At 39.9% G+C, this 27,571-nt stretch overlaps 1 protein-coding gene across 5 annotated transcripts in view; it reads left to right on the top strand.

Moving 5' to 3' along the window:
- NOVA1 (NOVA alternative splicing regulator 1) overlaps window positions 1–27,571 on the top strand; it is a 195,099-nt gene that overhangs the window by 140,804 nt on the left and 26,724 nt on the right. For 4 of the 5 annotated variants that reach the window (XM_068160300.1, XM_068160304.1, XM_068160302.1 and 1 more), the window contains 2 exons: window positions 11,737–11,903; window positions 23,295–23,366. In XM_068160300.1, coding sequence (XP_068016401.1) covers window positions 11,737–11,903; window positions 23,295–23,366 — 239 coding nt within the window. The remainder of the gene's footprint in view (window positions 1–11,736; window positions 11,904–23,294; window positions 23,367–27,571) is intronic. The other variant, XM_068160301.1, reaches the window with a different exon arrangement.

The raw sequence follows: 27,571 nt of genomic DNA, 5'->3' as shown, positions 1-27,571 counted from the left end.
GGTCAAGAGCACAGCCCTGTGAGGAGAGGCTGAGGGAGCTGGGGTTGCTTAGCCTGCAGAAGAGGAAGCTCAGGGCAGACCTTCTTGCTCTCTACAACTACCTGAAAGGTAGTTTCAGACAGGTGGGGGTTGATCTCTTCTCCCCAGGAAACCAGCACCAGAACAAGAGGACACAGTCTCAAACTGTGCCAGGGGAAGTTTTAGGCTGGAGGTGAGGAGAAAGTTCTTCCCAGAAAGAGTAATTGGCCACTGGAATGTGCTGCCCAGGGAGGTGGTGGAGTCACCATCCCTGGAGGTGTTCAAGAAGGGATTGGACATGGCACTTGGAGGCATGGTTTAGTCACAAGGTATTAGGTTGGACTTGATGATTTCTGAGGTCTTTTCCAACCTTATTGATTCTATGATTCTACTTTCATTGCAGCCTTTTGTCATTGATTTTCTTGCACAGTTTCTCATCTAAGGAACACTCTTTCATAAAACAATAGCAAGATAAAATCTCTGCCCTTTGCCTTTGGTTTGGGGGAAATTTCTTTTGCAGTGGAATCTACAGGGCTTTTTAATGAATGACTCTTCAGCAAAGAAAAGTAGTTATAATCCTTGTTTCCTGTCTTGCACATAACAGTGTAATAATAATCAGTAATTCCTCACCTCTTTTTATATAATATAATTTTGGGGAACTCATCATCATGTCCTTAGCTGATGTCCAACAAATGGTTTATATTCAAGGGATTGTTTGCTTTGTAAGATGACTCATCATCCCTTCTAAGCCTTTAATAATTATGTGCCTTGATGTGGGTTCCCCCCCCCCCCCCCTTTAATTTTAATCTTTTAATTTCCTAGGTTTCCTCTCTCACATGAGAATAATCTGTTTCTTACACCTGGGTTCTTGTGACTATGGCACAGGCTCAGTATGGCACAGCTCTGATAACTCAGTTTTACAGATTTGATTTAATTCAATTCACAGGAAGGTGTGAATTAGAATCATGGAATCATTAAGGTTGGAAAAGAGAATAGAATAGAATAGAATAGAATAGAATAGAATAGAATAGAATAGAATAGAATAGAATAGAATAGAATAGAACAGAATAGACCAGACCAGACCAGGTTGGAAGAGACCTTCAAGATCATCGTGTCCAGCCTATCATCCAACACCACCTAATCAACTAACCCATGGCACCAAGCACCCTGTCAAGTCTCCTGAACACCTCCAGTGATGGTGACTCCACCACCTCCTCAGGCAGCCCATTCCTATGGGCAATCACTCTCTCTGTGTAAAACTTCCTCCTGACCTCCTGCCTAAACCTTCCCTGGCACAGTTTGAGACTGTGTCCTCTTGTTCTGGTGCTGGTTTCCTGGGAGAAGAGACCAACCCCCCACCTGGCTACATTGCATAGAGCAATAGTCTTCTCTTTTCCAGACTAAATGACCCCAGCTCCCTCAGCTGCTCCTCATATTACACCCTCCAAATCCCTCCCCAGCCTCGTTGCTCTTCTCTGGGCACACTCCAGGACCTCAATGTCTTTACTATACTGTGGTCCCCAGAACTGAACCCAGTACTTAAGCTGTAGCCTCACTAGGGCTGAGTACAGGCGTGCCAGCACTTCCCTACTCCTGCTGGACATTGTTTCTGATCTGGGCCAGGGTGCTGTTTGCCTTCTTGGCTGCCTGGGCACACTGCTGGCTGATGTTCAGCCAGAACAATTGGTGTATACATGTAGGTATGGATATGTATCTGCACATATTTTAGAGGTGAACTTTGCAGAGTAGGGCTCTGGGTTGGACTTGGTGATCCTGAGGGTCTTTTCCAACCTGAATGTGTCTGTGATTCTGTGATATATATGCATGACTAGCTGTATGCCACAGCTAAAAGACATGTTATCAACCAGTTCAACAGTTGGATTCTTCTGCTAAGGCTAGTAAGGCTTCCTGGGAACACCAGATGATATTAGAGGACTTGGTGTTTGAGGACCCCAAGTTCAAACATGTATCTTGGCAGATTTCAGCAAGCCATGTGCATAGGTGCATGTGATTGTTAATCATCACATTCATGGGTTTCAAGAAATAGATCACTTATTCTAAGTTCTTCTTTTATTAGCTGCTTGACTCATAGAAAGTATAATGTTGCTGCACAAAACATTAATAATTAGGATTTCAGGAGGAGGAATTGCAGATGAAACTTTGAAGGAAACCATTTATTTCTCTCTGAAAGGCAACTTGAGTGAAGCATCTAATCAGTAATTTTGAAGCTTAAAATCAATGTTAAGGATGCCCTAGTTTTATAACAGAGAGCAGGAAGATTCTTACAGGTTGATATTTACTTCCTTTCCATTTCACAGAGTCCCTTCAATCTTTTCTTTTTATTCAGCTATTTTAATTGCTGTTAAAACAGCTAGTTTAATTTTTGGACTAGGAAGGCTAAGTTTTGCTCCCTACTTGTGTAAGTGACCTGTGCACATCATTGCTGTAAAATTGCCTCCAGCCCATATTCCCTTTTCAGTTTAGGAGATCTATTAGACCATCAAGTTTGCTCAGGGAGAGAGCTGTCTGTCTGTCTGTGATGGATATGAAAACAGGCTCTATATTAAGGCCAGTTAATTCTCTCCCCAAGAAATAAAGGTAATAGCACCAGAACCAAAGGAGAAAGCTGTCTTGTTGGGATTTGTGTGCCACTTTACATGTATGTGGGGTATGTCTGTGTTGCATTAAAAGTTGTGTACTTTTATTTCATTTATATAACAAAAGTTGTCCATGTCATGAATTGCTGCTCATGTGGTTGAAGAAAACACATTTTTATGTATGAGTTTCATTTGCTGAGGTTTTATTCAAATGTAGAGAGAAAATGCTTGTATGCAAGGAAAAGTTAATCTCATTTCGAAGTTAAGAACATTGTTGACAGTCTTTAGATTTCCTGGGAATGGTATCCAAGTGCAGTCCTAATTTATAGCAGCTTTTGCAAGATCAGGTTCAGACTGAAGCAGGCAGTGGTGGTTACATACAATCCCACGCTACAGACCCCTTGATCATGGGTCACAGTAATAAATGTATGGGATATTGGAATCATAGAATCGACCAGGTTGGAAAAGACCTCAGAGATCATCAAGTCCAACCTATTACCTAATACCTAACACCTTATGACAACTAAACCATGGCTCCAAGTGCCACATCCAATCCTTTCTTGACCACCTCCAGGGACGGGGACTCCACCACCTCCCTGGGCAGCACATTCCAATGGCCAAGCTCTCTTTCTGTGAAGAACTTTCTCCTCACCACCAGCCTAAACTCCCCCTGGTGCAGCTTGACACTGTGTCCACTTGTGCTGGTGCTGGTTGCCTGGGAGAAGAGACCAACCCCCTCCTCCCTTCAGGTAGTTGTATGGAGCAATAAGGTCTCCCCTGAGCCTCCTCTTCTCCAGACTCACAGGGCTGTGCTTGAGGCCTCTCCGCAGCCTCATTGCCGTTCTCTGGACATGTTCAAGTGTCTCAATGTCCTTCTGAAATTGGGAGGCCCAGAACTGGGCACAGTACTCAAGGTGTTGGCTAGCCAGTGCTGTGTACAGGTGTAGTATTAGGGATAGTAGGTTGCTGTATCATGAATTGTCAAGTAAACAGCTCAATGCAAATCAGCTGATGAGAGTTTGTAGCTCAGTCTTTCTTAACTAATAGTTAAGATTTTAACATTGTCCTCTCTGTCAGGTTTTCCCTTTCAGTGTCAAAGAAATTGGCATGGTAGACTGGAAGATATGTAAGGAGAATTCATTAGTGATTAGTGATTTCACTGGGATTACCCTGGGTGGGCAGTAATACTTTGTGATTTCAGGTTTTCAGATGCTCTTTAGGATTTATATGAAAGCCCCATAAAACAAAAACCAGAGAGAGTCATCTAAATGCCAGACAGTCCTTTCTGAAGAGTACAGTGTGTTCCCCAAAACATCTCAACTGAGGCTCACAAAATGCAGAAGCACATTTAACATTTAGTGGTGGTTTCTATGAATATGGTAGAACTTTTACACATTGAGTCAGCCTTTAAAGCAAACACTTAAAAGTTTAATGGTAGCCATATATAGAGACATGCCTGTTAAGTATAGAAGTGTCTTCATTCTGTGCCTTCTTCTAGCATTTATTCTAATACTTGTTCTAAGATATAAATCAGTTGTCTTAAAACCCCAGTGAAGGAAAAAAAAGCCCTCATGGTCTGTTGTTTGGAAGCTCTTGACAAAATTAGTGCAACGTGGTTGCCAAAGACATTTCCTAAAAGTAAAGTTTTAGGTAGTTAAAGGAGGTGGAATTTCAAATGAATGATGAAAATAGAGTTGCAAGCTGTTTAATTTTTAGCCCTAACTTACTTAGGAGATTTCAAAACAGGTCTTTGTTTACTTTCAAATTGCCTGATGGCTGCTAATGGTTTCAACTTTTTAATCCCCCCCATGGAACTGCAGAGAAAAATAAAAAGTATTTTATGTAATGCCATATGTATTTTCCTGTTGAAAAGAAGGAAAAGTACCCAAAGACACATCCTAAAAGAAAAAAAAATACCACTCAAGAAACCTGATGTAGATTTTTTTAAACTAAAAGGGAAAAAAGGAAAACCATTTATGTCAACTGCACACAGGCAGGCTTGTTTTCTTAGAATGATAGACTTGTCAGGGTTGGAAGGGACCTCAAGGATCAGCCAGTTCCAGCCCCCTGCCATGGGCAGGGACACCTCACACTACAGCAGGTTGCTCACAGCCACATCCAGCCTGGCTTGAAAAACCTCCAGGCATGAGGCTTCCACCACCTCCCTGGGCAACCTGTGCCAGTCTCTTACCACCCTCATGGGGAAGAACTTCCTAACATCTAATCTGAATCTACGCATTTCTACTGTTTTTCCATTCCCCCCAGTCCTATCACTCCCTGACACCCTAAAAAGTTCCTCCCCAACTTTCTTGTAGCCCCCTTCAGATACTGAAAGGCCACAATTACGTCTTCTCTTAGAGCCTTCTCTTCTGCAGACTTGAACAGCCCTAACTCCCTCCGTCTGTCCTCATAGGAGAGGAGCTCCAGACCTCTGATCATCCTCGTGGCTCTTCTCTGGACACCTTCCAGCATGTTTGTGCAATTACATTCTGCCTCTCTGAATTGAATTGTGATTCTGAGAGAAAAGGAAAGAAACCACATTTTAGTTGCAGAAGAGTAGAGCACATACAAACACTTGGCTTACTTAGCAGAAGTAAACATGAAATGATTGTAGCAAGCTCAGATGGAGTATTTAGAGAGTGGTTTTCCTGTTTTGCAGCCACATGCAAACATCTGTCATGGACTTGATTGTTACTGAAGAGATACAAGTTATTTTTAAACGTCTTTCAAAATGTACAAGGATGGTGACCACCTAGTTTGCAGTTGGTCATTTTCTGTGGCAGAGTTCCAGGGGGCTTGAGCCCCTCTCCTACGAGGACAGGATGAGGGAGCTGGGGTTGTTCAGTCTGGAGAAGGCTCTGGGAAGACCCAAGAGGAGCTTTCCAGTACCTGAAGGGAGCTATAAGAAGGCTGCATAGGGACTGTTTGCAAAGGCCTGCAGTGATAGGACTAGGGGCAGTGGTTTGAAATGAGAGAAGAGCAGGTTTAGATTGGCTGTTAGGAACAAGTTCTTTACCATGAGGGTGGTGGAACACTGCAACAGGTGGCTCAGGGAGGTGGTTGAGGTCCCATCCCTGGAGATATTCCAGGTCAGTCTTGACAGGGCTCTGAGCAACCTGATCTAGTGGAGGATGTCCTTGCTGACTGCAGGAGGGGTTAGCTTAGATGACTTCCAACACAAATGATTCTGGGATTCTCTGACTATGATTGCCTTCTCTTCTACATGTTTTATCTCTTCATAGGTAAAAGACAATGACACCAACTCCAACTGGAATTAGAAATAATCTGCAATAAGGATAATTTTATATTGAGTACATTTAGAGGGCACTGACTGGCTTGGCTTTCCCTAAGTCAGCTATTGCAAAACTGAGACCTGTAATTTAAAGACACATTTTGAAACTCATTTCAGAAAAAGTAAGCATAGAGTTGGCTGAGCTTTTGTTCTCAGAAGCAGGAGAAAAGAAGTGGATGCAACTGTTAACTGAAAATGAGAAATAGTCTGACAGTTTAATGTTAGACACTAATGGAGCCTAAAAGCTTTTACAATTACAGAAATCTCACCAACTTCAGTGATTCATAGGTTTTTGGGGGCTGTTTTCTTGTTATTGTTACAGAGCCTGGTCATATGGCTGGCAGTTTTTCTTAGCTGTGACTCTTGTTAAGTTATTGTACTCTGTTATTTGAGTGAAAAGCTATTAGAGTTGTGTGAAGGAATATGACAACAGCACTTCAGAAGTAATTCCCAGCTCTACTTTGAGACTGTGACAGAACAAGAGGACACGGTCTCAAGCTGCACCAGGGGAGATTTAGGCTGGATGTGAGGAAGAAATTCTTCCCAGAGAGAGAGATTGGCCATTGGAATGTGCTGCCCAGGGAGGTGGTGGAGTCACCATCACTGGAGGTGTTTAAGGTAGTGCTGGATGGGGCACTTAGTGCCATTGTTTAGTTGATTAGATGGTGTTGAATGATAGGTCGGACTCGATGATCCTCTGAGGTCTTTTCCAACCTGGTTAATTCTGTATTCTGAGACAATTTCTCCACACTTGTTTTATTTCCCTCCACATTTGCTCCCTTTCCCCCCCACCCCTCCCCTTGTGGTTTTTTTTCCCAGACATAAACCTCAAAGAAAATGTGCTACTGTTGTGTGGTGCACTTCAAAACCATCTCTTACCCTATGTGAAACGTGCCCAGTTGTGTTTCTCCATGGAGCAGTGATTTCCATTCCCTACATCCTGGTTTCTGCATGCTGAACACATGGAGTGTGTTTGGTCTGCAGTATGACACAAAGCATATTTTTATTACATTGTGCCTTCTAAAAACAACACAGATTGTAAAATACCCTTTAGTCACTTTGTGTCAAATCTAATGAAATTCCTCTTTAGCGCTGACTGTTTTCCTTTCAGATGTTTTGACAGTAGTCATCCCTGTTAAGTGCTTTCTGTATTGGGCTCGGGTAGCTTGGATGTAACCTGATCTGTGTTTTGTTCCAAAGTGTTGTCTGCTGACCTAGAGAACACTTGCATTAGCTCCATTGATCAATCCACATCACATCTCATCATTTAGGAGACAATTAATACTACCACGTAAAGACTCCCCTGAGCATTTTCTTAGAGCTGGATTGCTTTACACAGAAACCACAGGAGTGGTTTGCAAAAGCTGGAGGAAGAATCCAAGTAGGGTGAAAGGAGAAAATCAAAGAAAGCAAAAAACAAAGCATTAGGAAAGCTTCATTTAGGAACCAAGTTTTGCTTTCTGGATTAGTTTCCACTGATACCATTCAAACTTCATTTTTTGATGGAGTGTTTTGGGGAGGAAAAAATATTAGTTGTATTTTGAAGCTGATTTCTGGAAAAGACTTTCACAGGTTGTACAGTTGGGAGAAGAGGAAGCTCTGAGGATACTTGTTCTTTGCAATGGTCTTTGTTACCTTTTATTAGAATAAACCTTTATTAGAATAAACCAAACCAGGTTGGAAGAGACCTTCAAGATCATCGTGTCCAATCCATCAACCAATCCAACCCACCCAAACAGCTAACCCATGGCACCAAGCACCCCATCAAGTCTTCTCCTGAACACCTTCAATGATGGTGACTCCACCACCTCTCCGGGCAACCCATTCCAGTGGGCAATCACTCTTTCTGTATAGAACTTCTTCCTAACATCCAACCTGAACCTCCCCTGGTGCAGCCTGAGACTGTGTCCTCTTGTTCTGGTACTGCATGCCTGGGAGAAGAGACCAACCTCTGCCTGTCTACAACCTCCCTTCAGGTAGTTGTAGAGAGCAATAAGGTCACCCCTGAGTCTCCTCTTCTCCAGGCTAAGCAACCCCAGCTCCCTCAGTCTTTCCTCACAGGGCTGTGTTCCAAACCCCTCACCAACTTTGTTGCTCTTCTCTGGACTCGTTCCAGCAAGTCAACCTCCTTCCTAAACTGAGGGGCCCAGAACTGGACACAGTACTCGAGGTGTGGCCTAACCAGTGCAGTATACAGGGGCAGAATGACCTCCCTGCTCCTGCTGGCCACACTGTTCCTGATGCAGGCCAGGATGCCATTGGCCCTCTTGGCTGCCTGGGCACACTGCAGGCTCATGTTCAGCCTACCATCAACCAGCACCCCCAGGTCCCTCTCTGCCTGGCCGCTCTCCAGCCACTCTGACCCCAGCCTTTAGCACTATTGTAGCTTATTGTGGCCTTCCAATATCTGAAGGGAGCCTGCAAGCAAGCTAGTGAGGGACTTTTTAGGGTGTCAGATAGTGATAGGACTAGGGAGGGTACATTTAGATAAGATGTTAGGAAGTTCTTCCCCATGAGAGTGGTGAGACACTGGCACAGGTTGCCCAAGGAGGTGGTGGAAGCCTCATCCCTGGAGGTTTTTGCAGCCAGGCTGGATGTGGCTGTGAGCAATCTGCTGTAGTGTGAGGTGTCCCTGCCCATGTCAGGGGGGTTGGAACTGGATGATCCTTGAGGTCCCTTCCAACCCTGACAATTCTATGATTATGTGATTATTTCTTGAGAAATAAGCATTTGGTTATGAATCTTGTGTAACAACTTTTGTGATACTTGTGTTATTTTGTTTTCAAAGGACATATTTTAATAGAAAGAAAAAACTTGTCTCTCGAGCTGTCAGTCTTGCTGTAGCTTCTTCCACAAAGCTGAATTTCAGTGTTGCCTGATAGCATTTCTTAAGGAAAAGGTCTTTGAAAGATTTTTACGTGTGCATGAATACGTTAAGTTAATGAACAGGCAGGGCTCTTAATGTGCTGTGTCATCTTTAGGTAATGAAATATTTAATCTTCAGAGGTCATCCTCAGTAGCAGACAAGAAGCATTTACTAATGAAAAACGTTTTTCTTTCAGATGAGTAAGGTTGCTCTACTATTCTGTTAAAATCTGTGTTGCAGAGTTTTAAAGGAACATATCTTAAGATGAGCTGATAATAAAATAGAATAGAATTAACCAGGTTGGAAAAGACCTTTGAGATCATCGAGTCCAACCTAGCACCCAACACCATCTAATCAACTAAACCATGGCACCAAGCACCCCATCCAGTCTCTTCCTAACCACCTCCAGTGATGGTGCCTCCACCACCTCCCTGGGCAGTACATTCCAATGGCCAATAACTCTTTCTGGGAAGAATTTCTTCCTAACATCCAGCCCAAACCTCCCCTGGTGCAGCTTGAGACTGTGTCCTCTTGTTCTGGTGCTGCTTGCCTGGGAGAAGAGACCAACCCCCACCTGGCTACAACCTCCCTTCAGGTAGTTGTAGATAGCAAGAAGGTCTCCCCTGAGCCTCCTCTTCTCCAGGCTAAACAATCTCAGCTCCCTCAGCCTCTCCTAAACCTCAGGGGAGGTTTAGGCTCGAGGTGAGGAGAAAGTTCTTCACAGAGAGAGTTGTTAGCCACTGGAGTGTGCTGCCCAGGGAGGTGGTGGAGTCACTGTCCCTGGAGGTGTTCAAGAGGGGATTGGACATGGCACTTGGAGCCATGGTTTAAAGTTAGTCATGACGTTTTGGGTGGTAGGTTGGACTCCATGATCTTTGAGGCCTTTTCCAACCTTATTGATTCTATCATTCTATGAAGCCACTCTAGTCACTAAAAGTAAATGTAGTATTTTCCCACAATCCTGCATCTATCTGTGGCCATCTTCTAGATGCTTTCAATTAGGAAATCAAATCAAGACTGGTGTGGTTTTTGTGAGGCATGTTGCACAGTTTCACTTAAAGGGTTGTGTGGCAGTGTAGGCTTTGTTTATGGGCTTCTGAAGAATTGGGAGTAAAGCTATAGTGAGTATTCAATGCTTGTTGGTAATGTGCATAGAACTGCAAAATCTATGAGACAGCATACAAATGACAAGATCAATGTGGCACTGTCTTTCACCAGACTGCAGGGATAGGCAAATTCCTTATAAGAGTCAATGAAATCAAAGGTGAGAGCCAGGTAATGGTGATATAAGGGAGAGGGAGGGACAGCTCTAGTAAGAGAGTGACCTGAGGGATGTCCATCAAGCTATAGAGGAGGGTTAAGTGAAATGATGCAAAGCAGAAGTGAACAGTTAGATCTGAAAACCAGTCTAAACTGAAGTCACAAGAAACAGAGGGCTACACTTTGCTGCAGAGTTTGAAAATGGAGCATATTTTTAGGGCCTGTTTTTCTTAGGCATCTGCCTCGTATTTAGAAATGAGTGTGGTGGGAAAGTGTCTCCTCCTCTGCTTCATTACCACAAAAGGCCTGGTATTTTTAGACATAGAATACTAGAAGAGATATTATGCATATTTCACTGGTCAGACCTGTTTGGCAAGTATAGAGTACTTCCCTATGACCTCAGGACATGGTTACTTCGAGGGAGTCATGTGGAGTCTAAGCATCCTGCATGAACAGTGCAGCATAGCTTTGGACAGCAGTTCTTCCAATACAATTTGTGAAGTATTGACTGCTTTCTTGGTGCAAGCTTTCATGATTTCTAACTGCTAAATCACATTCAATATGAGCTTTCATGATTTCTGATTGTTAATCACATTAAATACAGCTTACACACTGTGTGTTCAAGTAAATGCAGTTATTGCAGGAATGTTGTAAAGTAGGAAGGATACTCAAATCTGTTGCATCTGTTGGCCTTGAAAGGTCTTGCTGTCACAACTTCAGCTGTTTTGAGAAACAATCTAGCATTGCCTCCACTAAATGAATGCATTTTGAGCTCCTATGTCCATTCCAAAAGCTTATTCCAAGTGTCTCTATAAAACTGGCTATTAGGTTCAACCTTGTGTTACCTAAAAATCAGACAACAGTTTACAGTATCACAGTATCACTAAGGTTGGAAGAGACCTCAAGGATCATCGAGTCCAACCTGTCACCACAGACCTCATGACTAGACCATGGCACCAAGTGCCATGGCCAGTCTCCTCTTGAACACCTCCAGGGATGGTGACTCCACCACCTCCCTGGGCAGCACATTCCAATGATGAATGACTCGCTCGGTTAAGAACTTTCTCCTCACCTCGAGCCTAAACTTCCCCTGGCACAGCTTGAGACTGTGTCCTCTTGTTCTGGTGCTGGTTGCTTGTAGAGATGAGACCAACCCCTACCTGGCTGCAATCTCCCTTCAGGGAGTTGGAGAGAGCAAGAAGGTCTCCCCTGAGCCTCCTCTTCTCCAGGCTAAGCAACCCCAGCTCCCTCAGCCTCTCCTCACAGGGATGTGCTCCAAACCCCTCCCCAGCTTTGTTGCCCTTCTCTGGACACCATCCAGCACCTCAACATCTTTCCTAAACCGAGTGGCCCAGAACTGGACACAGGACTCAAGGTGTGGCCTAACCAGTGCTGAGTACAGGGGCAGAATGACTTCCCTGCTCCTGTTCCTGTTGAAAAGATGTGTATTCTGCACATGCTTCTCCTATTTGCTGACATTTTCCAGGCAGGCCTGGAAAGTTGTGTTTGTAGGACCTGCACAAACAACATCTTCAGATCCATCCATAGGTCATCTGTTGGAAATCTGTTTCATTTGTACGTTTCTGGAGGTGATGCTGGTTAGTTTTGCAGGATTTCTCTTGAGTGCCCCCTTGGTGGGATTTTGAAGAATCCACTTCATTCAGATCAACTTCTTGTTTGTGTGTGTGTCTGTGTGTTCGCAGGTACTACAGAGCGGGTGTGTCTGATCCAGGGAACAGTTGAAGCACTAAACGCAGTTCATGGCTTCATTGCAGAGAAGATTCGAGAAATGCCTCAAAACGTGGCCAAGACAGAGCCTGTCAGCATCCTACAGCCTCAGACCACTGTTAATCCAGACCGCATCAAACAAGTGAGTTTTTGATTGGGAATAGAGAGAGCCACAGCAGCTCCTTAGAATTACTAAAGCTTAAAGGCTGCCAGGGGTCAACATAACCTGTTCTTTATGAAAATGTTCTTTTTTTTTTACCCTTTAGTAATTTGCTGGTCCTCTTTTTTTCCTTTGTACTCATGTGTTCCATGGTTCTCAGTAGTTCTTTTAGACAGTGGGGTTTGGGTTGTGGTGGTTGTTTTTTTAAGGTTCAATGACATGCTTTAATGTGCTTCTTTCAGAAACTTTCCTTTCCTGTATAAGGTGCTGATACACTTCTAGGTTTTTAGTCAAAGATCACTGGATTCTTATTTTTATCTTGAATGATGAATGAACCTCTTTGTAAAACCTTAGTGGTGCTAAAACTCACAGATTAACTGTTGCCTGCTATTTGTGTATATAAAATAAAATCAGAAATGCTTTGGGGTTATTTTTTTTTAGACACTTAAAACCTGTACAACTTGAAAATATTGATTGAGCTTAATTGAGTTTAATTCTATGTTATTTTGTGGCATCTTTTTGCCTCTTCTACACTGCCCTTCTTTTTTTTTTTTGCCTTTTTTTCCTTTTTATCCTTTATTTTTTTTTTCTCCTCTTCCTTTTAAAACCTATGGGCAGTGCAAAATATATTTGCAAGGTGTTATTCCTGTAGTGTTCTTCAGCTTATTTCATCTTCCAGAACAGTTTGAATTAAAAAAAAAATAAATAAAGGAAATTGCCCTGGAAGGAGAATGTGAAATATGTGTCACAGGGGATCTTAAGTTGGTTTCCACTGTATTGAATGAGGAAAAAAGATGAAGAAAGAAACAAGCGAACCTTAGTAAAACCTTGTCCTGTCTCTCTATCCTCTATGGGATAGATTTTAGTTTCTCACCTGTCTCATGTGGGAAAAGATTATTTTCTCCTTCTGTGCTAGAAATATTCATTATTTTATAAGGTTGTTCATTATTTTATAAGGTAATCTGGTAACTGTATACAATTATCTTTGTGTATAGTGAGAGACAATGCTTATGTGAAGATGTGTTTGAGCAGGATGAGTTTGGAATGGTCAAACTGCTCTAGGTGGATGGAACTGTGCCTAAGCCATTGTGTATGATTTCTAATATTCACTGCAATATGCTGTATGTGTGATACTTCTACATACCAAATGCTCTACACAGTTTCTAAGACCAATTCTAAGCCCCAATTTCATAGACTCAGGTTTCTCAATTATTAGACATGGCAATGATTCTGCCTGAGATAAGAGGAAAAGCTGAAGCAATCTGTATTTTGAATGGCTTCTCTGCTCAGAAAATGGTAGATTTTTATGCCAACACCTCTTAACCCCATGGGAAATGAGTGTTCATTATTACAATGAAAAGTGGGATTCCCCATTGCAATTAAATGAAACTAAGTTTTAGGTAAGTCAGTGAGACCCTGAGAAACTAGATTAGCTGTTTAGTGAGATGCCTAAATCCTTCCAGTCTTGTATCAGAAGTTAATACAGCTTCTCTGTCCACATTTATTGCTTCAGAAAACTGACTTGCAAACTTGTTGAGATTTTGAGGTTTTGATTTGTTTGCTTGTTTGTTTTGGGATTTTGGGTTGATTAGTTGGTTTTGTTTCATTTTTGTTTTGTTTGTGGTGTTTTGGTTTTTTTTTTTCCCCCAGTTTGGTTGGTTGATTTGGGTTTGTTTCTTTTTGGTTTGGTTGGTTTGGGTTTGTTGGTTTTTGGTTTGGTTTGGGTTGGGTTGGGTTGGGTTGGTTTAGTTTGGTTTGGTTTGGGTTGGGTTGGTTTGGCTTGGGTTGGGTTGGGTTGGGTTGGGTTGGGTTGGGTTGGGTTGGGTTGGGTTGGGTTGGGCTGGGTTAGTTTGGGTTGGTTTGGCTTGGGCTTTTTTTGTTGTTGTTTGTTTGTTTTCAAACAATTCCAGGTTTGGAATCTAATGTTGTAGTCTGGAGGGACAAATTAGTGAACACAGCTGCCGCTAGTGAAGTCAAGACACAGACTAAATAAAATCTACAACTTACAATGCTGTGATTTAGTGACTGGCTCTGCATCTTAAAACTTTAATGTGTTGCTCCACATCTTAAAATTTTAATCTATTGTTCTACATCTTAAAATTTTAACATATTGTTCTCCATCTTAAAATTTTAATGTGTTGCTCCACATCTTTAAATTTTAATACATTAACCTGTGTGCATACAGGTGTGCATTCCTATGACTGCAAATACTTGGAGGCATGCATCTGTTGAGCAGTTTTAACCACAATGAATTGCTTAACTTCTCTTGCAACGAAGCAGTATCGTGTATGATGAATTCAATGAGTCTAAAATCCATTCCTTTTACCAAAAAAAAAGGGAAATTATCAGCTTAGTTCTTAGAGTTTGCAGGGGAGCAATATGTCCTCCAGTGTCAGAATACCCGGTGTATTACTGAAAGATACAATGCTTCTATTAAGAAAAATTAAGGGGCTATTTCATAACAGGTAATTGTGATCTAGAAGTCTAATGTTGCTGTTTTGTTTTTAATAGCAGACAGGTCACAATTGTATTAAAGTGTTCAGGTTGTGTAGTAGAAGTCATTTTGAACTTGGCAAAAAAAAAGAAGAGGCCTTGTGAATTAAACATTTCTTATTTTAACACAAATTTTACATGGTTCTTCCTGTCTTGGAAGATGATCTTTGAGGTCTCTTCCAACCTTAGTGATACTGATACTTTACTCCAGAATTTTGGCATCCAAAGTATCAGATTGCAGACTGAGAAGAACAGACTTCATCTGAGGTCAAGGGTTGATTTGGAATAATAAACTTCACCTTCATGAGGAACTTTGAGGATATTTCTGTTGGTTTTCTGGCCATTTCTACTTAAAAACAAAGGTAGTTTTCTCCCCATGAATAAAGATACCTGTAGTTGAAGCCTTGCTATGCCATCCACATGAACATGCAGCTCTCATTTCTCTGTTCTCATTCCTTTGTCCTGGGCTGCTTTTGGCAACATTTGCCTCAGAGAATTGGGCTAGGAAGGCTGATATTTTCTGGCTGCAGTTTCAATGAAGAGCAAGCACTAAGCCCTTTGCTGACTGAGTTTCAGCACTTTCTGTCTTCAGGAGAGTCATGAAGGCCGAGTCTGGCCTGGCATTTCTCCTTACTAATGGAAGTCACTATCCAAACATTCTGGTCTCTCTAACTTGATCTTTTTCAGCTTCAGAAGATTTGGAAACAAATCTACCCGATTCCTTTCTAGCCTTTTTCACTACATCTTTCCACATCTGCAAATGCTGTACATTTATCAGGACACAGCAAGTAGTTCTCTCCTTCCAGCAGATCTGATAGTTACTTAATTGAAAAATGTTTCCATCTTTTATCTCTACATAACGTAGGCAATCTCGTCACAGATGTCAACCATCTACTGTTTCTAGGTAGCATTCTGTGGTGAACAACTAATTCCTGTGCCCTTCTACTTCTTAGAAACTGCTCTGAGCACCTAACCTCTCTTTTCCCTCTTCATTACCTGAAGTGTCACACCAACTCTTTGAGACATGTGTTGTAAGGCAGGAGAACAGAATACAGTGTTGATAAAGTGGACAGGAGCCTGAGCTGTTTTGGCTTTGTAATTTAGCGTACAAAGCTTTAAATTTCACCTCTAAATTAATAGCAGCTCCTATGAGCAACTGAAAGGCAGCGTAATGTGGTCTTATCACATCACATTCCTCAGAAACTATAGCAGCTTCTTTGTATGCTAGCTGAATTTTCCTTCCATCTTTCAGTCGTTTTAGAGGTGATAGTTGTTGTAGCAGCCTGTCCAGGAAACTCGCAGAATCAGCAATGACCATTGCAGAACTGTGCATGATATGGCAGGAAAGATGTATGAACTTCTAGCTAACCTTATTTGCCTTATTTGGCCTTCTTAGATCCTTTCCAACCTGAAGCATTCTATGAATCTATGAAGCTATTGAAGCACAGACAAAGGTTTCACAGTTTCATCCTTGAACATCAGGAGTAAAACTTCAACACATAAAAATGTCCAATTAATGTTTTCACTGAAGCCAGTTTCATTTCAGCTTTTTCCATTAGATAATTAACCTGTCATAAGTCTTTAACTTCTCTTTGTTAACCATGGTCCCAGACATCATATTCAAAGTCTGCAACACTGAGTGCCTGAACTTCAGGTTTGTAAATTCATATTCCTCTAGTGAAAATTGCTACTTCCACTCTAGAAATGCTGATTGAAACAAATATTAAAATGAAACAGTCTTAAATGAAAACATTTACTTCAAAGTGCTTAAATAGAACCTGACCTTAAGAATACAGGTCTGAAAATATTGGCTTAAATGGAGGGGTTTTGATTTTTAAACTACAGAGCATAAGTTTTTCAAACCTATGACTTGGTAGATGTCATAGACTTATAGAATGGTTTTTGTTGGAAGGGTCCTTAAAGATCCTCTAGTTCCAACCCCCACTGCCCCATGCAGGGGCACATCAGATTGCTTAAAGACTTATCCAACCTGGCCTTGAATGCTTCCAGGAAGGAGGCATCCACATCTTCTCTGGGCAACCTGTTCCAGTTTCTCACCTCTCTCACCATAAAAAATGTGTTCTTTATGTCCAGTCTAAAGCTACCTTCTTACAGTTTAAAACCATTACCCTTTGTCCTATCACTAGACTCCCTGATAAAGAGTCCTGCCTTGTCTTTCCTGTATGCTCCCTGTAAGTAATGGAAAGTTTCTATATGCTCTCCTCAGAGCCTTCTCTTTTGGAGCCTGAACATCCCCAACTCTCTCAACCTGTCCTCTGGTCCTTCGGCTCCCTGATCATCTTCACGGTCTTACTCTGGACCAAAAGTTTAAGTCTGTCTTGTGCTGAGGGTTCTGGAGCTGGATGCAGTACTTCAGGTAGGGTCTCAGCAGATCAGAGTAGCAGGGAACTATCACATCTTGACTTCCTAGATAAATGTTTGTGATGCAGCCCAGAATGTGGTTGGCTTTCTATATGGTGAGCACACACATTCAGGCTTTTGTCTACTAGTACCCTCTACCTGTCTACTAGTAGTCCTTCCTTAAGAAACCTTCACTGGTTTCTTTAATGCTTCTTCCTTCTGACTGGACTTTTCTTTTGGTTTTGTCATCCATTTAAGGCAAAAGTCTCTCCTCTAGATGAACCTTACTCAACAGAATATTTTTCATTTGAGGTAAATAAGAACAAGTAATTTTGTAGATCACTGTGTCCCTTAATCTAGTCAACAGTTCCTCATAAACTTTTCTCACCATTGAAACTAGATGAAAAAAAAATCACACCAGCTACCATTCTGCAAGGAATACTAAGATATAATAAGGTGTGTTTACAAGTTGTGAGGACAAAAAAAACCCAACCTGGAACTACCCATACAAGTTATGAGGACAATAAAAACCCAACCTGGAACTACCCATCCCATCCCAAAAGTTTAGTATGCCGTAAAATACATGTAGTATGTCCTGGCTTTTGTGTGCCCTTGCCTTCATCCCAGTGCCTGCTCACTGTTTTAATTTTCTCTTTTATTTCACCAGTGTGGTATTTAATCTCAATATGTATTGGCCTATGAACACAGTTAACTCTATAGCTGACAGGTAACCCTTCATTGTATGTCCTTCAAGAGCCGAATGTGAACAGATTTTGTTGTGGGATGAACAGCAGCGTTCAACATTTTCCAGCAGTCTTCTGGTTCCTAAGAAAATTCAGTTTTGGTGATACATTTTCTTTTTCCAAATCCCATAGTAGCTGAGAATCAAAATGTGACATATTCTTTCCTTTGAGGACTTGGGGTTTTTGGACATGAATCTTTGACCCATACCTCCTTATATGTTTTGATGCCTATGTCTGGTTACTTGAGTTTTCTCTGATTCCTCCATAACAGCACTGGATCTTGCAGTAGGTCTGTGTTACTGTAACAAGTTTTCAGGGGAAAAAAAATCAATCCTGATTCTTCTTTGTCCATTTTATTGTAATCTTCATCCTAAATCATTCCCTCCATCCAGAGTTGCTCTGATGATCCAGATGATCCCTGCGGGTTTGCTTTAAGTCCCATACCCCTTCTTGTCCCTTGTCTGAATGCCAGGTAGTCTTTCTTCTGTATCATACTTACAAAACTTCTTTCTTTTTTCAAAGGCAGGTGCTGAACAGTTTATAAATGCAGATAAATTACCTCTAGAAGCACCTATAAGTAAGCATTTCATCTATATGTGCTCACTTTCCTGTCTTTTTGCATTGCCCCATGCCCTATGTATTCTTCTACATAAAGGCAAAACCAGATGCATAGAGGATGAAGTATCAACAGATTGTGCTTTATTTGTCCTTTACAAAAGCAAAAAAGTAGCAAGTAAAATTAGAGCCTTGATGTCATGAGCCCTTTTGCAATCTGGATTGTATGTCAATTATTAATCCTTGATTATTTCTCTCTCCAAAATGAAGTTTTTTGAGCTCTTGTGTATTTGTAGCTATAACCGAGGTGAGGATCGTGTGCCAGAGTTCACAGCAGATGAAAAGAAAACTCAGAATGTTTAGCACAGGAAGTAGTCTGTTTAGGAAGGCTCATATCTGATGCTGTTGAAAGTCTATTAAGTCAATCTTTTGTGTTGTTCAGCACAACGGGGCACTGCAGTGCTTTCTGCTGCTCATTTCAGCTGCAGAAGTCATTCAACTAATGCAACTCAAAAACCATAACACCTTTTCTAAAAACCCCATTAAAATGCTGGCTTAGGCAAATTAGTTTTGTCATCAAGTTAATTTAAGTGGCTCTGAAAGCACCAATATTGATCTATGTGAGGCTGAAGCTCAGTATTAACTTAATATTAATTGTAATTTAGTGTGTTGCTATTGAGACTTCCTTTGTTTGGAAAACCCTGTAGTGAGGAACTGGAAATCTGTAGGTTGTAAATGTGGTTTCATCTTCACATTTAAATTATATCCTTTACCTGCTTTTATCTCTCTAGCTCTGTTTTCAAGTGGTATTCATTTCCTGCCTTTTCTTTTTACTCTTCTCTTTATAAATACACTAATAGGTACTGAGAAGTAACAGTCTCAGTACAATACTTTTTATCTAAGGTGTAAATACTGAACAAATTTTAGTGTGTATATATATATGTAAGGGTGTGACTTTAGTCATTTATACACAGGAACTGGGCTCAGAGGCCTTTTGTGGAACACTGTTCAGATGGAGTGAATGTGTTCTGTACTGATGTGATACAGCTATAGCTTCATTGTCTCTGAAAAGGATGAAGCATGGTAGTGTGATGCTTTCACAACCTGCACCTTTAGTATGTTGGACAGCTCAAGAGACGTCTCTCACAGTATACGCAATGCTTGTGTGCATAACAAGGTAGAAGCAATTCTCCTGTGCAAGACAAGGAAGAAGTATTTTCTTGTACTTTCAGAAAATACTGCAACTCAAGTATGGCTCAAACTGCATTTGATTTCTAAAATTAAGCTCCTTGTTTTTATTACTTGAAATTGGTTTCCTTAAACATCTTCCAAGTAAAAGCAAACGACGCTGGCGTAGCTTCCATTCATTGTCTCATAAGTAACTGGACAGGCAATAACGCTGGAAAAAACAAAGACCAGTAATTTGATCATACCTTGCACTATGCTATTCAAGATATAATAATGTAAAAAAAAACAAACCAACAAGAACAACAACAAAATCCACAAAGTGTGGTAGAAATGTTGACTGATTATTTTCCATAACCCTGTCACTAGTCAGCCTGAAGTTCCAGGAAAGTTTCATTTATAGTATGTGGGGTTTCAGTCTCCAGAAGTGTGTCAAAAAAAAAAAGCCCCACCCCACAAACCTCTGTCAGGCAAATTAATCTCATGATTTCTAATCACTTTATGCATCTCATTCCCAGAAGCTTAATAACTCCTAAATTCAAGTGCTTGCCTAATGCAAAACACTTGCCAAGTTCTTAAAGAAATATATTCCATGCTGCTAAATAAATCAAAATTATTGAGCTCTGTCCAAGTTTCTTTGAGAAGTAATTTTGACCAGAAGTTCTTGCAAAGGAATTGAGAGTGTATCAATAAATTGCTTGCCAGACAGTGGAGATCCAATGCAAAATCCAACTACTTCTTTCTTTTTTAATTACTTTTATTTTATTTTATTTTATTTTATTTAGTTTTATTTTATTTTATTTTATTTTATTTTATTTTTATTTTATTTTATTTTATTTAGTTTTATTTTATTTTATTTTATTTTATTTTATTTTATTTTATTTTATTTTATTTTATTTTATTTTATTTTATTTTAATTTAATTTAATTTATTTTAATTTATTTTTGTTTTATTTTAATTTAATTTATTTTTATTTTATTTTATTTTACTTTATTTTACTTTATTTTATTTTAATTTAATTTAATTTATTTTTACTTTATTTTACTTTATTTTATTTTTACTTTCTTTTCTTTTCTTTTCTTTTCCTTTCTTTTATTTCATTACTTTCTTATTATTTTTGAGAAACTTCTTTGTATGACTTTCATACTGCAAACATAAATAGATGTGTCTCCATAAATTAAAGTGTCTCTAGAATTATGCAGAAGCACAAAAAGACTTCAATTTTTACAACATGCTGCCTGTTCTTATATATATATATCTATGTACTTTTTTATATACATGTACAAATATAGAGACCAAAACCAACTGTAGAGTCATAGAATGGTTTGGGTTGGAAGGGACCTCCAAAGGTCATCTAGTCCAAGCCTCCTGCAGTTAGCAGGGACATACTCTATTAGATCAGGTTGTTCAGACCCTTCTCAATCCTGACCTGGAATATCTCCTGTTCCAGCATTTCACCACCCTTATGGTGCAGAACTTCTGCCTAACCTCCAATCTAAATCTGCCCTTCTCTAATTTCAAACCATTGCCTCTTGTCCTATCATTGCATGCCTTTGCAAACAGCCTTCTCCTAGGCCCCCTTGGGGTATTGGAAGGCTGCTCTTAGGTCTCCCTGGATCTTTTTCTTCTCCAGGCTGAATAACCCCAGCTCCCCCAGCCTGTCAGATGTAGAAGAATTCCAGCCCCTCACCATTTTCACATACATAACTGTATAAAATATATATATATATACAGAGAGAGAGAGAGAGAGCGAGCGAGCTGTAATAAAGGAAATCTATCAGGATAAGACTGAGTTTACCATTCTGTTTGGTTGGAGGTTGTGGGGGCTTTTGTTTGGTTGTTTAGTTTTGGTTTTAGTTTGTTGGTTTTTTTTCCTTGGGTATTGTGTTGGTTTGTTAGTTTTTTGCCTTTTTTTCTTTCTGTTGTGCTTGGGTTTTTTGTTTGTTTGTTTAGGTTTTTATAGTTTGGGGGTTTTTTTGGGGTTTCCTTTGGAGTTTTGGTTTCCGGTTTCCCATTGGTTTAAGTTTACGTGACGGAGACTCTATTCCAGAGTTTGGTAAGAGAGATACTTCATCATCTCACTAAAATCAGAAGTATAAATCTATAACTGAAGAGGATTAGCCCTGTACCCTCATAGAACCTGACATTTCTTTTTCTAGCTAGTTCTAGCCCCTAAGGAATGAACCCACATTCTGTACAGAGAGACATGGGAGAGGCCTTTATAATTGTCTGGATTTTCACAAGGCATACCATCTGCTGACCAAGAACATTTTGCCAAGCCACACATTTTTAATAATGCCCTATGCAGGGTAGCATTTATTTTTCACTTCAGCCTCTTGAAAGAGCCCCAGCTGATGCTTCCATGTCTCTAAGCTGTATACCTTTTATTTTGTGTTTTATTGGTTTATAACACAAGTTAGAAGCTGGAAAGACAAAACGAGGGTCTGTTTCTTAAGATGATTCTGCTTTTTTTCCTGGTTTTGGCTGCTTGCTTATGTACAAATTACTGGGGGAAAAAAGGGAACCTTCATGCTACTGAACATACAGCTAAAATATTTGTGTGTGCATATGTACAAGCCCATATTTTTCTAATACACGACTTTATGCATTCACAGTGTCCCAGCTTTCTCATATGCATTAAGAGTTTTAGTGCAAAAAGTATGTGTACCTATTTTAGGAGGGACTGTCAATGATTGTAAGTAACAGAACTGCTGGAAGTGTGTGAAGCTTTTTTTTTTGTTTTGCTTCATTTATTTCTAAGTAGCTTTGGTTAGCAATCCTGTGACCATCTGCTAAACCGTTGTATAGCATTTTAGCATCTTCTCTCTTAAAGTAGTGTAATTTGGGGTATTTTATAATAAGAATAATAAATATAATAATAATAATAATATCTATTGCAAAGGTGTCAAAGCTCTTGAAGTAAGTGTTGTATGTTATGTTTGGAAATGTGGAGGTTTATATTTTTTTTACTACATTTACCAAAAAAGAAAAGAGGGGGGGGGGAAAAAAAAGAGAAGTTATTCTGTCAGACTCTACTAATTGAAAAAGAGAAATGTGTACATAAGAATTTTAAACCAGAGCAGTGGTGATTTTGGGGGAGGGGTTTGGGGGGTTTATTTTTGGTGGGTGGTTTTTTTTGGGGGGGGTTGGTGGGGGTTTTTTTTGGGATGTGTTCAAGAATTAATGTTAAGCATATGTATATTCTTTAGCAAAACCAAAAAAAGTGCTCAATAAATATGACTCTTAATTATTTTTTGTGTTTATTTTGAACACAGGCCTGATGACCAGTTATTAAACTTTGCTCGACTAAATGAACCATTTTTAACCATAGAGAGTGATATGTGTATTGTAGTAATTTGTTGTGAAGCTATTAGTTGCACCTTCATCCATCATGAGGTTGATGTTTGCATTTTTTTCACCTGCCTCTTGATTAAACAAAAAACAAAACAACAAACCCAAAAATAAAGCAATGAATATTTTAGCAGCTAGAGTATTGCTCACAACTCAAGTAGCTGAAGTGCAACGGTTGTAATATATGGAACACAGTTTGCTGGCGCTAGGCCGTGCCATGGAATGGTTGCATTACAAGGTGCCAAAGTAAATGCCTCTTAACTTCTCTCAGACGTTGGCCCTGTTTGTTTGTAGCCTGATAAGTGTTTCTAGTGTGCTCATTGAACTTGCTGGAATTTTTGTTTACTATAGTCTTCATTTTCCCCAAGAGGAGGAGAGAGGAAAGAATGTACTCCTCACCTGGTCAGCATATTTTTGAGTATTTATGTGAGTTCACCATCTTGATTTCAAGTCATGAATTTGTTTTTTACATGCATAAGCATGCATATTTACATGCATTATTTATCCAATTGACTTTAAATTCCATTAAGTTCCAATGAGTAGGAGAAGGATTTTTTTGTCTCAGGCATGTTTTGTTTATTTTGATTTCTCTAGTTATGTTACTTTTGTTGGTTTATTTATTTTTTTGACTGTTCAGTCTAAGGCTTGTAAAGGTTGATTTGCTCCTGAACTGCTTTGTTCCCAGACATTGCCATCTTCCCCAACTACCACCAAGTCCTCTCCATCTGATCCCATGACCACCTCCAGAGCCAATCAGGTACAGTATCATCCTACCATCTACACCATACTTTTCACGGGTGACAGCTTGCAAACTGGAGAAAAAGATATGGTGGGTTAAGGATTTATTCGTTCATTCACATATATACACCCATAACCATAGAGATCTTAACTCTTGCTAGAAATTGGTAAATTGAATGAAAAAAAAAACCAAAAACCCAACCCAACAAACATTTTTCTTCTTTTGATGAGTTTTGTTGTTCTTTCTTTAAAGCTCTGATGCAAGCGAAGTATCTTGTTCAAAGAGTCTTTTAAAAGACACTGATTTTTATTAACAGATAGCAAGGATACAAGCTGGTGTGTTAAAGAGCCTTTTAAAGCTTTGATGTTGTTAACAACTAGCAAGGATACAAGCTGGTGTGTTTGTAGACAGATTAACTCTTGGCATGTGTCTGTTGATGTATATATGCACACACTTATTTACTTCCTGGGTAATTTACACATTACAATGGAATTATCCCTAAACCCACGCTTTGTTAGATAGATAGCAGCCTAGGAATGGCAAACAGGCTTCTTCCTTTTATTTACTTTAAGAACCTTGGAATGTATTTGTGGACAGCAACATGGAGGCATTTTTTTTCCTTTTTTTTTTTTTTTTAAGTAGTGTATGTAATAAAAACCAGATTTGCAATGAAAATTTACTGAAGAAGGGTGAAGTAAAGTTAAGACGCTCTAAAAACCTGCTAAACACATTGAAGTGAGTTTAAATCGTGTCTGAGGTGGGTTGCAATTTCCACCACCCCCCCCAACATTGACTTTGCCAGACTCACTCAGATGGAAGCAAATGAATCAACTGTGCTTTTAGCAGTATTTTAATTGCACTCATTGATTGCTAACTGGGAAAAAAATAGTAATAACAAAATATGTCCAGTTCCTTGTGTCCACAAATCATCATATCGAGCCTCTTTTTGCCTTCCTATGGAAACTAGGAAGGCAGAAGGAAATTAGTTACCTATATCATGCTTTTTTAGAACTGTTTCATGCTTGATAAATAGCTTATTCATTTTAATTTACTGTTAAATTCAATGTACTCTGTGTTTAAGTCATGCAAGCGTTCAGTATGTGCTAACAGGTTTTGACACACCATCTATTTAAGTTAGAAAAAAATGCTTCTGTCAGATCTTGCACAAACGGGATCAAACACCAGAAAAGTTGTCTTCACACCAAACTCATTTCCCCTAGGAGTTAACATTGTTGTTAATTACTGATTCTCAGGTACTTAGAACTTGCTGGCTGTATGAACAGTTTGACATCAACCAGAAAGCAAGCGTGTTAAATCAGTGCACCTTTGCTCAACGCAGGGCTGGCTGTGGAGAGGGTTATCTAATAGAGACAGGAATGAAATTCAGAGAGAAAAAAAAAATGCATAGATAGAAGAGCTCCTGAGAAAAATAGAAATTGGGATATCCCTCCCATCAATTTGAAAGCCTTCTTCATCAGCCTGCTCCCATTCCAGCAACAGTTTTTTGGCTTCATCACCATTAGCTGACAAAGATAATATCTTTCTCAAGAGCTAGGTGTATTTTATGAGTGCTCTGTTCAGCCTTTATAATCTTCCTCTTAATTTAAAGTATTTTGTATATTCTAATTAGAAAGCTTTGAAAATGTTGAGTGCATAGATCATCTTAAAGTGTTTTTACTATATTTTTTGTGTATCTTATTACTTCTTTTTTTTAACCCCCCTGTTTGTTTGTTTTGTTTTTAATGATGAGCATACCCTGGTGATCATTATCTGGAGTGAAAAGATGAGGTGCTTTTTATTTACAGGAAATTCTCTTTGACCATGCTGTTTCATTAGCCTCAGGGAAGTGCCTGCTTTGCATCCCTGAACTTTGAGTTCTCAAAACTGTAGTGTAGCACACAAACTGCAGATGACTTTGGATATCTAAAGAATACTTATGCTGATAGCAAGTTGCTCTATAAGAATGCTGTTAAAGTGGTGTAGTTGAATACATAAACCAAGGGAAATGTTTGCTTTGTGTCCTGCCTGTATCCCACGTTACATCCTTCAATGCACTTTAATCATAACCTGTATTTTAAGTCCCCATACAAATAATCAAGATCTCTTTCGAACAGCATTGAAATTGCATATATGGAGACGAATAATGAGTTCCTTAAGTGACTTTTTGCCACAGCATTTATTATTAGGCCTTGAAATTCCTACTGGTTTATGATTATTGTATCCCTCCTAGTATTTCCTGGTAGTTTCTGTCCCTTCCAGCAGGAAGCCCAAAGCACATGAAAAGGTAATTTTGGCCTTTCTGTTCCTTGTAGTGCTCTGTGACGTAGGTGGCAATTGTCCTCAGCCTGTAGTAGTGATTAGCATTCAGCACCAGTGTGTCGAGGAGCATCTGCACTGCGGCTATCACATGAAAATAGGTTCCAACACAGTCGTCTCAGACCTGTCAGCAGTCCTGTGAGCACACACCAGGACAGGGCTAGGGCACAGCAACAAACGTCTGTTTTGCTCTGTGGCTGCATAAATAAAAATAGAGAATTGTTTAGGTCTGGGGTTTTATCACAAGATGTTAGTTTAAGAGGAAAGAGCTGATTTAACTGGGTGGAAGGCAGAAAATTCAGTCTGAAGGTGGAAGATAAGTTCACACCTCACCTTGTTACGTGGCTATAGTAGCACCTTAGGCATAAGGTCATTCCATTTTCTGTCATATTTTAGTGGTGATGATACATTAAAGATCAGTCAGGGGATTTAAGCAAGATTTAAGCAAGAATCAGTGCTGGGTTGTTGTCAGAGTGAAATATTCAAACCAACTTGGTGGATGTAGCCAGGTGGGGGTAGGTCTCTTCTCCCAGGCAACCTGTGACAGAACAAGAGGACACAGTCTCAAGCTGTGCCAGGGGAGGTTTATGCTGGATGTTAGGAAGAAATTCTCCATGGAAAGAGTGATTGGCCATTGAGATGTGCTGCCCAGGGAGGTGCTGGAGTCACCATCATTGGAGGTGTTTAGGAAGAGCCTGAATGATGCACTTGGTGCCATGGTTTAGTTGATTAGATGGTGTTGGGTGATAGGTTGGACTTGATGATCTCGAAGGTCTTTTCCAACCTGGTTAATTCTGTATTCTGTACTGTTAAAGCTGGAGGACTCCCTGTAAGTCATTACAATTAGACAACTGTTGAGTATGTGTGTTGAGGAGCATATCTGATGTGATTCTTCCTGCTGTACAAGCAGGTTAGTTATATTCTTCTGACAGAGCTTGCATAGTGGGCGTAGCAATTTCTAGGCACACTTTTTACCACAAGAGGAAAATAGCTGTGCCAACAGAGGTCAGAGGAAGGTGGGCAGGAAATCTGGCTTTGATTATGTCTTCCTTTTAATGACTCACTTTGCCCCAAATTCAGATGAGATTATAACTCCTTTGTCTGGCAATTTCCACTTCTGTTGAATTGTCACGTTCATGAGAATGCAATGTTCATGACACCATGTATTTTATGATTATCAAGACAAGGGTGGTCTGTGAAATGTCCTGTACAGTGGAAGAAAATAGTGCATTCAGAGCTGTTATGTGTTGTGTCAAGTTATATTGAATTGCCGAGGATGCAACAGAAACCTCTGCATTGGAAGTGGTTTCTTTTTTGAGTCCTCTGTTCCAGGAAGATATACATCTGTCAGTAGTATTGTTGTTAATGCCTTGTTTAGTTTGTCAAGAGAACTTCCTTGGGCCTTTGTTCTTGTTCAAAGTTCATACACTGCAACTTCCCATAAAGCAAAGAAGCAAAGAAGCAATAGAATCAGAGACATTTCAAATGAGTCTCTTCTTTTTTTCTCTGCTGTCTTCTTACCACTGAAAACAGCTCAGTCTCTCTGTACTTTTAGACTGGGAGCTTCTGCGTTACTCCTTCATGACCTTTGTCAGAGCGTGGACAGTTATATCGTGGTGTAACTGTTGTACTGACACTTGGAGCTGGCAGAATACAGCTTTACTTTTGTTTACCAGCAGGAGGAAATATTTTGCATTTCCACAGTATAATTCAAGTGGGAAGTTCAGCTCAGAACTGAGGAGTGAGAGCAGAAACATCATATAAAACACGCTTGCTTTTCCTCATTAGTGCCTTGGAAAGGTACACATTTTAATCCTTGTTTTAACAGTTGTGACATTAGACAGATAGAGAATTGTTTCTATAATTAAAATAATTGCATCTTTTATTTTAATAATGAGAATTTTTTT

This window comes from Melanerpes formicivorus, unplaced genomic scaffold, assembly GCF_026170545.1.
Source record: "Melanerpes formicivorus ecotype bairdi unplaced genomic scaffold, bMelFor1.0.p_v2 SCAF_49, whole genome shotgun sequence".
NCBI lineage: Eukaryota > Metazoa > Chordata > Aves > Piciformes > Picidae > Melanerpes > Melanerpes formicivorus.
Note: the sequence above shows the minus strand (reverse complement) of the source record. Positions and strands in the feature narration are given on the sequence as shown.